At 38.7% G+C, this 12,363-nt stretch overlaps 1 protein-coding gene across 9 annotated transcripts in view; it reads left to right on the forward strand.

Moving 5' to 3' along the window:
* REPS2 (RALBP1 associated Eps domain containing 2) overlaps positions 1 to 12,363 on the forward strand; it is a 152,963-nt gene that overhangs the window by 51,031 nt on the left and 89,569 nt on the right. For 7 of the 9 annotated variants that reach the window (XR_005591295.1, XM_039515105.1, XM_039515098.1 and 4 more), the window contains exons 3-5: positions 1,469 to 1,617; positions 5,845 to 5,971; positions 10,379 to 10,476. Coding sequence is in view for 8 of the 9 variants with exons in the window: in XM_039515105.1 (XP_039371039.1) it covers positions 1,469 to 1,617; positions 5,845 to 5,971; positions 10,379 to 10,476 (374 nt within the window). In the remaining variant the exon portion in view is untranslated. The remainder of the gene's footprint in view (positions 1 to 1,468; positions 1,618 to 5,844; positions 5,972 to 10,378; positions 10,477 to 12,363) is intronic. The other 2 variants (XM_039515106.1, XM_039515067.1) reach the window with 1 other exon arrangement.

Genomic DNA, 12,363 nt, shown 5'->3' on the forward strand with positions numbered 1-12,363 from the left:
ACAGATTTGATGCCATTTTTACTTACAAATTAAACTTTAATTTTTTAAAACTATCCCCATGACTGTGTGTGTGAGTGTGTGTGTGTTTTAATTTGCCATTATACCTTCAAAACTGTGTTTGAAAAAGATCCCAGTTTTTAGCCTTTGTGATCTTCCACCAGTAAAATTAAAGAGCACTGCAGTTTGTTGAGACTGGTGATGTGTGTATGCATGTTGGACCCAGTTCTTCCTGCTATCTTTGCTATTGCATCATTGTGAGCCAGCAGGGGAGTGAAAATTAAATTGTCAAGAATCTTATCTAAAGCACTTTTAAGACTAAATATGTTGTTTGATCATCAGGCCTGAGAGCTGGGATTTTCACATTGCTTCTGCATTTGTTTTGAAGGATTACATTTAAAAAAAGAACAAACAAACAAACAAAAACCCAAACCAACAAGTAAATCATAAATCTGCCAAGGGGACATTATTAAATAGAATTTTGGGGGGAACTTTCCGTCAGATTCCTGCTCTGTCTATCCTAAGCATCTTTTTAGGACAATCAGGTTCATTTTAGAAGAAACTAGCTACTCCAGCAATCTGAATCAAGTGAGATTCAGTGTGTATGTTTCATAAATACAGCAGCTGGAAATACTGCATAGATGTGAATGAACAATGGTCTTTGGATTGATATCCCACTTAAATGTTTCCAGGTTTCAAAAGCACTAATTACATTGTCCTCAGAAACACAGTAGAGCTGTTGGAATGTATGAGTGATGTACTGCAAAAGTAGATTGATTTAATAGAAACAGCTATATGTATAAGTGATTATAAAGATGCTGTTGTGTTTTACTTGATTCCAGGAGCCTTTATTCTGTTTGTTTTGTTGTATTGATCTTATAACTTACTATGTGGAGAAGTGGAAGTTTGCAACAACAAGATGATAAATTTCCTTAGAACAGTATTGGATTTTTGGATGATGCATGAGGTTGTAAGTGTCACTCTTCAGTTCTTCTGAGCTATGGCAAATGATAGCATTTCTGACACCACAGTCTTACTAGGTTTTGAATAGATCTGTTTAACTCGGTGCTTTTTTTCTGTTCTAGTGACAGCATGGAGGATACAATGATCTTGCCCTAATAAATTGATTGCTCCCATAGTTTCTTCTGGATACTACTTGTAGACAACAATGAACAACATATGTAATAGTGCTGGCTAGGGTTAAGACCAGAAATGAGCTTGAGACTTGGCTTCATACTGTGAATGAGGCACCTCTCTCTGTCTTCAGTAATAAAGTATGTGCAAATCTCATAATATTTGCCATTAAGACAAAAATAATTCCAGACGTTCCATAGGTTATTTTTTTGCAATTCTTAGTGATATTTCTTATTTTATAGTTTAACTTTTCATTGGTTTTGCACTGCGATACTGCTTCAAGAATTTTAATATACTGTAGTCTCATTTGAACTTCTCTTTCTTTCTGTTAATGAAGAATTGCCTCTTCCTCGGTTTATGGCACTCAAAAATGACATTGAAATGAGATATGGAAATGCAGCAGAAATACATGGAGTTAAATTTCAGATTCCACATCCAACCTTGGAAAAAAATTCCTTCAAAAGATCAGATGAAGGGGATAAAAAGGTAACAAGGCTCTATTTAAGGCAAATATGTTAGGTCCAATCCTGCAAACAGTTACACTCATGCATGCTTATTCCATTAGTTCAATAAGACTCCATGCAAAGTTAACTCTATATATGTGAATAATTGTTGGCAGGATTTTGCTCTTATTTTGATATTCTCTTGTACCAACTGTATCCCAAGAGGATTTTATTTACAAGAACTTTTATAGAATTATGTATTTTGCCTATTATCTATCTATAAGATTCCAGGATTGTAACTCTGTCAATCTGAAGCCTACAATGTCTGTTAAATCGGTGTAACGGGATGGAAATTGCTATAAGCATGTTCGAGAGCTCTTTTTGTTTAGAATATCACCAGGTTCCATCATCACTGGGATTCATGGTCTGTTATTATCCAGTTTTTAAATTCTCATCCGTTTTAACAAATTACATTAATTGTGACACAGGTATTCAGCTGTAATAAGGCCTGTGTCTATGCCATGCCAAGAATCCTAGGCCATTGTGATATCAGAGGTAACTCAATCAATCACCACCCTTACTCTAAAGCAAATTTTATGCAACAGTTTTATTGGTTGTGTGAGGGAGACTGCACAGATGGTGGATCACTTGGTTCAAGTGCTGCAGTTCATCCCACACACAAATCAACATAACTTGCCCAGTGTCACGGACTCAGAGGACTTGTGCTCTCTTTCGACTCCATATGGTCCCTGGGAGGAACCCCCGTCAGTGTGCCAGTCCTTCTCGGGGGTGAAGCCGTAGGCCCCTCCGCCTCCTGGAACGTCACTTCTCTGAGCCTTCAGCATGCCTGTCTCTCAGCATGGGCCCCCTCAGGGAGTCCACTCGCTCTGGACCCCCGGGACCTCCACTCCCAGAGGCAATAATGCAACCCTGATCTCTAGACTGGGGTGACTCTCAGCCAGCGTAAAGCAGGAGGGTTTATTGAGCATCTGAACCCAGCACAGGAAACTCTCCGGGCTCTTGGGCCTAGCAACCCTCAGCACAGTACATCTAGGTCTCTCCTGCATCCAGATGGGCTCTGGCTGCTCCCTCTCCCCAGCCCAGAAGCCTCTTCCTTCCAGCTGATCATCCTATATCATCTTCCCCAACAACTCTTCCCCTGTCCTTTGTCTTTGGTCCCAGATAAACAGGTTGCCTGGGCCCTCTTTCTTCCATCCTTTGTTCTCCACTGGCTGGAACCGGCTGGTCAGGTCACCGGGGTCCTCTCTCAGCCCTTTGTCTTCCCACTGGCCAGAACCTGCTGACAGCCAAGCTGAGGGGGGCTCCTGGTCACCACGTCACTGGTCGCTAGGGTTCCCATTTCCAGGCAGTTGTCTGGGGTCCTGGCTGCTAGGCGAGGTCACACTTGGTCCTCTGTAACAACAAACCCTCTCCCACCACCTCGTTAAGCACACAGGTAACCGAGACCCACACAGTATCCATGCAAAACACTAAGAACATCCCCCACCTAGTCACACCCAGCAAAATGCACACATTCTTTCTCCCTCCACCCATATTTACCATAAAGTCATCACTGTGGGTCATCAGTTGTTAGAGCTGTAATATTCTTTGCAAATGTTTTAGAAACTTTGCTTACGTAGTTCAAGGTTGCTGTTTTTTAGGGAGAGAAGGATGCAGAGGGGAAAAGTAGAAAACTGCCTTGGTTTAAAAAACAACAACCAAACTAATGAGTCTCTATCATTAGTACAGTCTCTAGTGACAACATAATTAATGAAAAGAGTGATGCTGGAAGGCTAAGAGAACAGACAGCCCTTCATGACTCCTGTCAGGCTGTCTGGAGTGGCTCAAGAGCGTGAGTAACAACATCAGGGCAGACTGTTAAGAAGCAGGATACAAACCCCAGATTGGTTGTGTTTTTAGTGTATGTGCAACATGCTCCAGGTGGCATGTGACCAGGATTCAACCCCAAAATTGATCCACTGGTTGGATCATTAGCTTCGCTGCCCCAGGATGCGTACTGATGGGGAGTGCAATGTGAATGCTGATCCATGGCCCCCAGATGGGTTGTGAGTTCTATACTTAAATTTCACCAGCTAATTATCAAGTGAGAACTCCGCAGGCATGGAGTTACAGACAGTCCCCTTGGGTTCTCCGATCAATCTGGCTACCCAGATAGTGATAGATGGTCCCTAACACCAAAGATCGCAGCAGTATTCAAGTTAGTCCCCTTTCCAAAGGACCAGTCACTTACCCTAGGTCAGTTGCACCTTAGATCTCACACCAGTGACCATGCTTGTAGCCAATCCTATGATAAACTATCGAAAGAATCATTAACTAGGAAAAGGAAATAAGAAAGTTATTTACAAGGTTAAAAGCAGATAAACATACAGTCGTAGGTTCCAAAAGGTGATAGAAGCTGCTGTAATGTGCAAACTCTGTATGTCCTTTAGGTAGGGCTAACCCAGGCTAAGCAGCTGGGATCCCTCACTTATGCTTAGAAATCTTGCCCTCCTAAAGTCCTAGCAACATAGAGATACAGTTTCTCCTTGTTAGGGCCTTTTATTCCTTGCCCTTTCAAGTTGCAAGTTCAACTGCTGGGAGGAATTCAGTTGCATATCTCCTGTTCATGGCGGGAGGCGAGCAATCAACAAAATCTTTTTTGTCTTCTGATGTTCCAAATGGTTTGTTTGGTGTTTATGGCTTTCTTTTGTTGGGCAGGAGATAACACCTCCTGTAGTATTTCACACACGGTAATGCTTCTCTCCTGACTGGTGATTTACAGTTACAGAGCAAACCTTATGACATTGGATACAGATATAACAAGTGAGATTAATGCATGCAGTAATTTACAAGCATTCTGTAAATTCTAAACACTAACCACATATTTATAACTCTAATACCTAGTTTAACAACACTAACATGCACCAAACCGGTTCCAGTTATATATTTGTCAGTCTCCAGTTGATGCCTAGGGCCTTGGCATAACCTGGCAACTGGTCTGCCATCATCACAACTCCTTGTTTTTGGGTTGAGGAAACCTACAATCATAGACTATTAGAGTTGGAAGAGACCTCAGGAGGTCATCTAGTCCAATCCCCTGCTCAAAGGAGGACCAACGCCAACTAAATCATCCCAGCCAAGGCTTTGTCAAGCCAGGCCTTAAAAAACCTACCATATTCTTTCTCCTTTAATCTCCTTTGAGGTGTTATACCAGGCTAGTTCTGAAAATCCACCCTCAGGGAAATATTCTGAATTCCCAATTAAAAACAGCTGAATCATAAAGAGATTCATATTGTCTGAATCTATAAAAACTGAGAATGAGTGTGATGCTTACATGCGTACAAAAAGAAAAAGCAATCTCACAGCCCCTGTTACTTGCATGACCCTTTCCCTTGCCTGACATCATCTCATTGTGCATCATGTTTTGTGGTGAAAGCTCCTTAGGGCAGGCAGTGTATATATCTGTAGAGCACATGCGCACTTATGGCACTGCCAGTATTAGTAATAACAAACGTGGCCTGAGGCTAACCATTATTAATGAATTAATGGGGCATGCACATATAGAATAATGAAATTGGAAATAAGATTGCAAATATTTGTTTTCTGTGAATAATTCCATTCAAGTAGAGCATTGCCACCAAACCTATAGCTCTTCCTAGGTGACTTTTATTGCCTTGGTGTTGCACTGTGAAGTAATATTTTTTCTGTTTATATAGTAAATTATTGTGTCCTCTACAAAAGCTCAATCATCAAGGAAAAAGGAAACAAACTCCAAGTTAGATCTGACAACATCTACAAATCTACTTCTCACAAAGACAGTTCACAGAATATTTAAAATAAATCTTTGAATTGGTGCTTTTAATTATTTTTCATTTTTTGCCTTCTTCTGAAATGAAAAGTATTTTCTTAAATGGGGAATGCATTCAAACACCTAAATACAATATGCAAATCGAAAAATACCCAGTAATAATAAGATTTAACAAAAATATTTCTCCAGACATATATGCAAGTAAAATGTCTTAGAGTTCATTCTAACCCCTTCCGATGAATATGGCTGTATTTTACCCCCAAAACAAGGTTCAACATCAAAGCATCACTTTGCCATCTTCCATTTATAATCACGTTTCTTTTGGAAACGTTTCTTTGGGACATGAGAATTTCAGTTATTACTATGCCTTGCACATCATGCTGTATGTGATTGAACTGGTGTGCAGTATTACCCCACCTATTTCTGTAGTCACCTCAGAATTCCACTTTGTTGTTTCTGAAGCAGGAAACCAAGTCTCCTCCCATGTCACCGATGTGTTCACCTCCTGCTTCTCCATCTAATTACCAGAGAATACCCTTGAGTTATGGCTATGGCAAGTCAAGGAGTAGGCTTGAACAGCCACATGGAGGTAGGATAAAATCTGGGATGCACAAGTCATACACTGTTGTTTTTTCCCCTCCAGTGCCTTTAAATCTCAAATGCAATTAAGGAATCAGCCTAATAATGTCTGGACTTAATTACATCTGTCTTTTAGTAAATGAGCGGGCCATCTTTTTTTTATTTTATGCAGAAGCTTTGCTTTCTGATTATTTAGTCCTCTCTTCCTGTTTGCTTTCCAGTAAATTAATTATCATGTGTAGATTTGTGTGCAACTGTTCACAAATTAATGCTAATTGCCACATTTTTGGCAAACCTATGTGCAGTAGATGTTAATGATTGAATACTGTGAATGTTTCAGTGCATAAGCATGTTTTTTTTAATATTAAAATAAAAACCCCACTCCTGATTTCAATAACTGCTGTACTAGTTTTCAGATTTACAGTGAGGCTTTGTTTGCAAGGGAGAACAATGGTTTTCCTGGTTACATAACAAAAATAACAGTAAGGTATGAATGTAAAATGTAATGGGAACCCAGAAGAAAACAAATGACCACAATTTAGATACTTTGGGCTTGATCATGCTGCTATAAAAGTCAGTAGCATAACTCTCATCTGAGTACTTGCAGAATATAGGTTTTTACAGGTTACTTTGTAAGCTGTGTAACGGAGTCTAGCTTTTGGAGCAGGAGCTGTCTTTACTATATCTTTGGATAGCACCCAACAGAATAGGGCGCCAGTCCTGACCGGGGCTTCTAACAACTGTTGTAATATAAAATAATTAAAAATGATAGTGAGTGACCAGTAGATGCTCTGTCACAGATAAAGCATAAAATCTAACATCATTTCTTCAAAGGGACTAGACAGCTGATGTGGGTAGAGCTGGTTGGGAATCTTCTGCCAAAACTATTTTTTGTTGGAAAATTCCGATTTGTTGAAACTGAAACATTGAATGGGTATCCAGTTAGACTACAAAGATTCATGAGATCCTGGATAGAATTTCTGGACAAAAGCAAAGAGAATGCTACCCACGCCAGAAGAGCCAGTTGGTTGGGGCACTCACCTGCAATGTGGATGACCCAGGTTCAAGTTGCTGCTCTGCCGGTTTCAGGGTAGGGACTTGAACCAGGGTCTGCCACATGAGTGCCCTAATCACCAGGCTATAGAGTCAGTCTCTGTCACTGGCCCAGTCGTTATTTAATAATTTAATAATAATCTCTCCAACAAGAGAGATTGAGAGAGACCCACCCCAAAATAGCCAATAGACTAGTGGTCAGGCCATTCTCCTGTGATGTGGCAGACCCACATTCAAGTGTCTGCTCCAAATCAGGCAGGGTTTCTCGCATCCCAGGATCGTCCCCTAACCATTTGGCATTTCTCGGGTTGGTGGGTGGGAGGCTGGCTCCCTTTCTCATTCTCTCGTTTTCATTAAAAAGAAATAATTAAAAATCTTGGTTTTGTCCTGATATGGATTGGGAGAATTTTCTAAATCTTGGAAATGTTTGTGGGATAGGAAAACCATTTCTCATCCAACTCCAAGTGTGAGTACCATGAGTTTACATGATCTCTGTGAATGAAGAGTGGGATGTATTGGTTCTTCAGCTGTTGTCCTCAGTTACAAGTGAGCAAACTAAACTAAGCTCTTATAAAAAATTTTAATTAAGTAAAATGTGTGTTGGTGGTAAACATCAACGGTCTGATGCAATCAAATGGACTTCTAGTTAAAGGTTCATGTTAGTATTGAGTGATAGTCACTTGTTAGCAAGTAGACTGTCATCCACATTGATATGTTAGTTATCCACATGTAAGTCATAACAACGCAGTGATTTCTGATGTTCAATATAAGCACTGCACGTGGAATTCCCTTCCACTGTACCAACATGTGCCCTGTCCAAATCAATCAGCCACAGAACAGTAAGGACATATCCTGGATTACAATTCTCATGCAGTGCACTAGGTATTAACGTTAACAGGAACTTTAAGATTACCAGAAATAGTGATTCTGTTTTGTATGGCACAATCCATTATATTCATGTACTTCCCCCACCATTGCAGGTTCTTGTAATGAGTGCTGAATGTCCCATGCTCTATTGGCTTACCTTGCTTTGAACAGTAGTTTATACTCCAGTTAATACTTCCAGCAAGGTGCTATTCAAAGTGAGCAAGGGTTGTAGAATCAAGTCTAACATGAATGTCAGCTTCTTCTGAAAATTAATATAAGTAGATAAACATTAAGATGATAAAATCCTGCGAGGCCATGAGCCCCTTGAGCACTAAAACATGTCCTCCAGAAAGGCATCCAGTCTGAATGTGAAGATTCTTAATGTCTTCAGATCAAGACTGGTTGCCTTTCTGGAAGGTATGCTTTAGTCAAACACAAGTTACTGGTCTCAATACAGGGGTGACTGAGTAAAATTCTATGGCCTGTGTTAGGCAGGATGTCAGACTAGATGATCTAACTGGTTGATTCTGGCCTTAAAAAAATACAGGAATCTGTTAACTTTCCGGTTTCATTGAAACCATTGCATTGAGGACACTGAATACTGTTCTGGAGGGGCCTATCGAGCATTGGGTTTGTGTATGCGTGTGTGGTGGTAACCTTTTTTGTACTGATTATACTCCGATGTGTTGTTCAGAAAGTAGAGATCCTGGCTTATTGAACATTCAGTTTTTCCCCATCCCTCTAAAGTAGAACTTTATCTGGCCATTCATGCATTTTATTTTCTTGCTAGTTTTTTAAGGTTCTGTTTGCTGGTAACCACATAGCAACGGAGCCCCATACTCAGCCTCCAAGTACTGCAGTGTATTTCACAACTTCCTTCCTGTCTTCTTTCTGACATTGAAACACATTTGGAAGGGAAAAAACTAGATACCAGCACAGGATAAGAATAGATAACAATACTAGGGGGTAGAAAGATAACTTTAAAAAGCAAGCTGCTTTGTAACCTTAGTAAGATTTTGAGTTTCCTTGATTTTCATTTTTCAGGAGAGACTAAAATTTTGTATAAATGATGCTGAATAGCATTAGGACAGTGCTACAGTTTGAACACTTCAGCAGAAGAAGTAGGATTTCAAAATAACAGATTTGAAGGAGAGCTCCAACGTGCCCTGCTTCAATGTCTAGTTATTTATCTTCATTTAAAAACAGGATTGTTCCTAAATTACGCAGATGGAATGGAATTCTTCTCACGTTAGGAAAACTGAAATTATTGTTGCTTTTCTTCGCTAACTCTAGTCTAGATTCGGAGAGGTGCTGAGCACCTGCAATACCATCAGGATCAGGCCTTCTCTGTTTTGAAATATTAATTTGGGTTTTAAAACTAAAAGATATATTCAAGACTAATGGCCTATTGATGACCCGCAAAAAAAATCAGTTTGGAATTTGCTTGTCAATCAAATATGTCTCAAATCAAGAAGTGATTATTGGGTGTGTATTTTTGAGGAAATTAACAGTTCTAATACCAGCCATTTCGATTATTTGTCGTACTATTCTGCTGCTGTATTTGGCATTCTGGTTACTCTTCTGCCTCTTAATGTGCAGTAGACAAAGCTAAAGGGTGGAACATTTAGACATTGCCAAGAGCAAAATTTTTATAGCTCAGTTTAACTATTATTTTCTTATCTGTATTTGTAGTACATACTTAGGACCCTGGAAATATCTCCTGTTAGAGCCCTTTTCTATTTCCACTCAGCAAATGCTGAATTTACCTGAAAATTGTGGGACTATTTTGTTTAAAAGTAACTTTGGTCTATAGTAACTTTTCTCGGCAAAGCATCTGTTTTTGAATAAGAAAATCATTATTGATGTCAGCACGTCGCCTAGAAAAAGGTGTAATTGCTGTATACATAGTAGGAAGCAAAAAACTTTGGGTTTTAGGAGGTTCTAAAAGTAGGAAGCTTATTGTTTTTGTTTTCAAAGTTCTGGCAATTGAATGATCAACAACCGAAAAACCCAGGTATTTAGGATCCAGAGAATTTTCCGCAGTCAAATTTCAACAGTTTTGTTACAGATCAAATCAATGTCTAATGCTCTTCCTTGACAACGTCCTCTTTAAACAAATTAGATTTAAATAATAATAAAGTGAAAAACCTAAAATGACAGTTGAGAATTCACTACATTCATTAGTTAGCTGATTTACTGTAATAGTTTATTTTTGGGCTGCTGCTGGTTGTCATGTAAATGTGCATTTTAACAACTATTAAAGCAATTAATGCCAATCTGATAGGATGAAATGACAACTTCTATTGTTAATGGCTAAATATTAAAGAAGAGATATAGGAGGTGAGCATGTAATTAAGGCTTTGGTAAGGGGACAGAATTAATAGTAGTACAATAATATTAAACTTAATGAACCTCTGTATTGTAATGCTTAATTTTCACTTTGAGCTTGTGGAACCTTATTGAGTCCTCTGATTTTTTTTTTCTTTAACTTTCATAGTTTCTTATGAAGCTAGACATTCTACACACCAACAAGATGGACCAGCAACGGGAAATTATGGATCCAAATCTGCACTTGTACATTCCTCTCTTAGTCGGGTAATGAATTGCTTGGGGATTAAAGAAATAAATAAAACAAAAAAAGAAATGCATGAAGTTCTAGTTCTTGTCAAAGTGACTTCTCATTTGGGACACGGCTTGTTACTGACACACAAAACTTAGGCTCTGACCCTCTAGTGGTGCTTTTTGAAATAAGTGGGGATGTTAATCCCAGTAACATAGACAAATTCCATTTTGAATAAATCAGGACCAAAATCTCCCCACAGTTTTAGCTGAGTAAAGTATTCTTCATTATTTTCACTTTATATAATCTTCATTTTGTTTCTCTTCTGCAAAGGTTTCCTCCTCGTTTCTACTGCCAGGCAAATACAGTCTTTATTTTGCAAGTAAGCACATTAAGGAAGACTGGGGGGTTCAGTTAAGCCCAAATTTTGGTTTTATAAAAACAACATTTTACAAAGCTTAACATGAATACAAATGTTTTCAGAAATTTAAATATAAAAGTTCTTCCAATGATTTTTTTGTTTTTGTTTAAATAACAACACTCCCCGCTCGTATTTGCAGCTCATTGATTGGTGCATCCTTCTAGTGTAGGAGAAGTATAAAGCGCAACTGACTAGAAAGCCAATTGAAAATGAGTACCGGTAGTTCATTTTCATTGTTTAAGCTGAGTGAAATTCAAATGTAAGCAATCAACATAAATATTGAAAAATTAGATTGAGATTCTTAGATGATCAGAAGTGAAAGAATTTTAAGGTATTAATAACACAAGAAAAACATCTTTAAAATATATGCATTTAATTGAGATTTTTTTTCTTGATTTATTCTAATGTGTTATCCCTGAGACACTCACACTGCCATGACCTGATATCCAGCTCCTGTGCAGGAAATCATTCAAATTTGTAGACCCAGTTTATTGTCTCAATCATCCCAATCCTGATAAAGAAGCTTAGGTGGGATGTTTTATTTGATTTACTTGAACTGGTCTAGAGTTTCCCTGCTGGCTTCAAAACCATAACTCTGCAAACTTTCCAATTTCTCTATTGTAAATTTCCGATTACAGCAACAGATTTTTGGTCTAAGGTGTAAAATCTTGCCATGTTTACCAGCAGAACTGCTTTTATTTAAATGAAAGTGGCTGTTTTTTGACTGTGCTCTCACTGTGTCTACCCCATAACATAAGAACAACATGAGGCATGGATAGATGATTAGGGATGGAATGGGTTTTTCAAGCAAAGTCAGTTTCCCCCTCCCTCTGGCCTATGTCTACTTAGAACGCAATGGACTGCAGCTCCTACAAGAATTATTAATCTTTTATATCTTGCCATATTGATTAGCTTGTGTTCATATTTTTTACTTTACAAGCAAATATGGTGCACCGTAAAACCTATTTGTCAGTGTTCCATTTATGGATTTCAATAATTCCGCACCAAAGGAATTCTACAAGGCTATCCGGAGCTCCATCACATAGTAGCCAGGGGATAATTTTGAATGCTTCCTTTTGTTTAAAGCTTGCCAACTATATCTATAGTTTGCAGACAGAAGTTATGAAAACAGTGCACTCTAAACTGGAGCAGAGTAGGTTGGCCTGTAATATTCTATTTCTGCTTTGTTCTGTTACTTACATTCTATTTTAAACTGCCTTGAAGAATTAGGACTATGTTTGCTTGATCAGCTGGTTTGAATAAGGTCAATAGTTTTCATTGTTTCAGTACTGCCACCATTTTTTCTAGGATTATGTAGAAATTACACAAAATAACATAGCTGTTCAACTAAAGTAGTATGCATGAGAGAATTGTAGAATGTAGCATTATGGGGATCAAAGACACTAATGAAGACAGACAGGGTTGGCCTTTGACCTATCAGCTTCTCTTCCTCTTCTGCCTCCTTCCTTCGATGTTTGCTCTGCTTCAGTTTAAAGCAATT

Source organism: Mauremys reevesii, linkage group 1 (genome assembly GCF_016161935.1).
Source record: "Mauremys reevesii isolate NIE-2019 linkage group 1, ASM1616193v1, whole genome shotgun sequence".
Taxonomy (NCBI): Eukaryota; Metazoa; Chordata; order Testudines; family Geoemydidae; genus Mauremys; species Mauremys reevesii.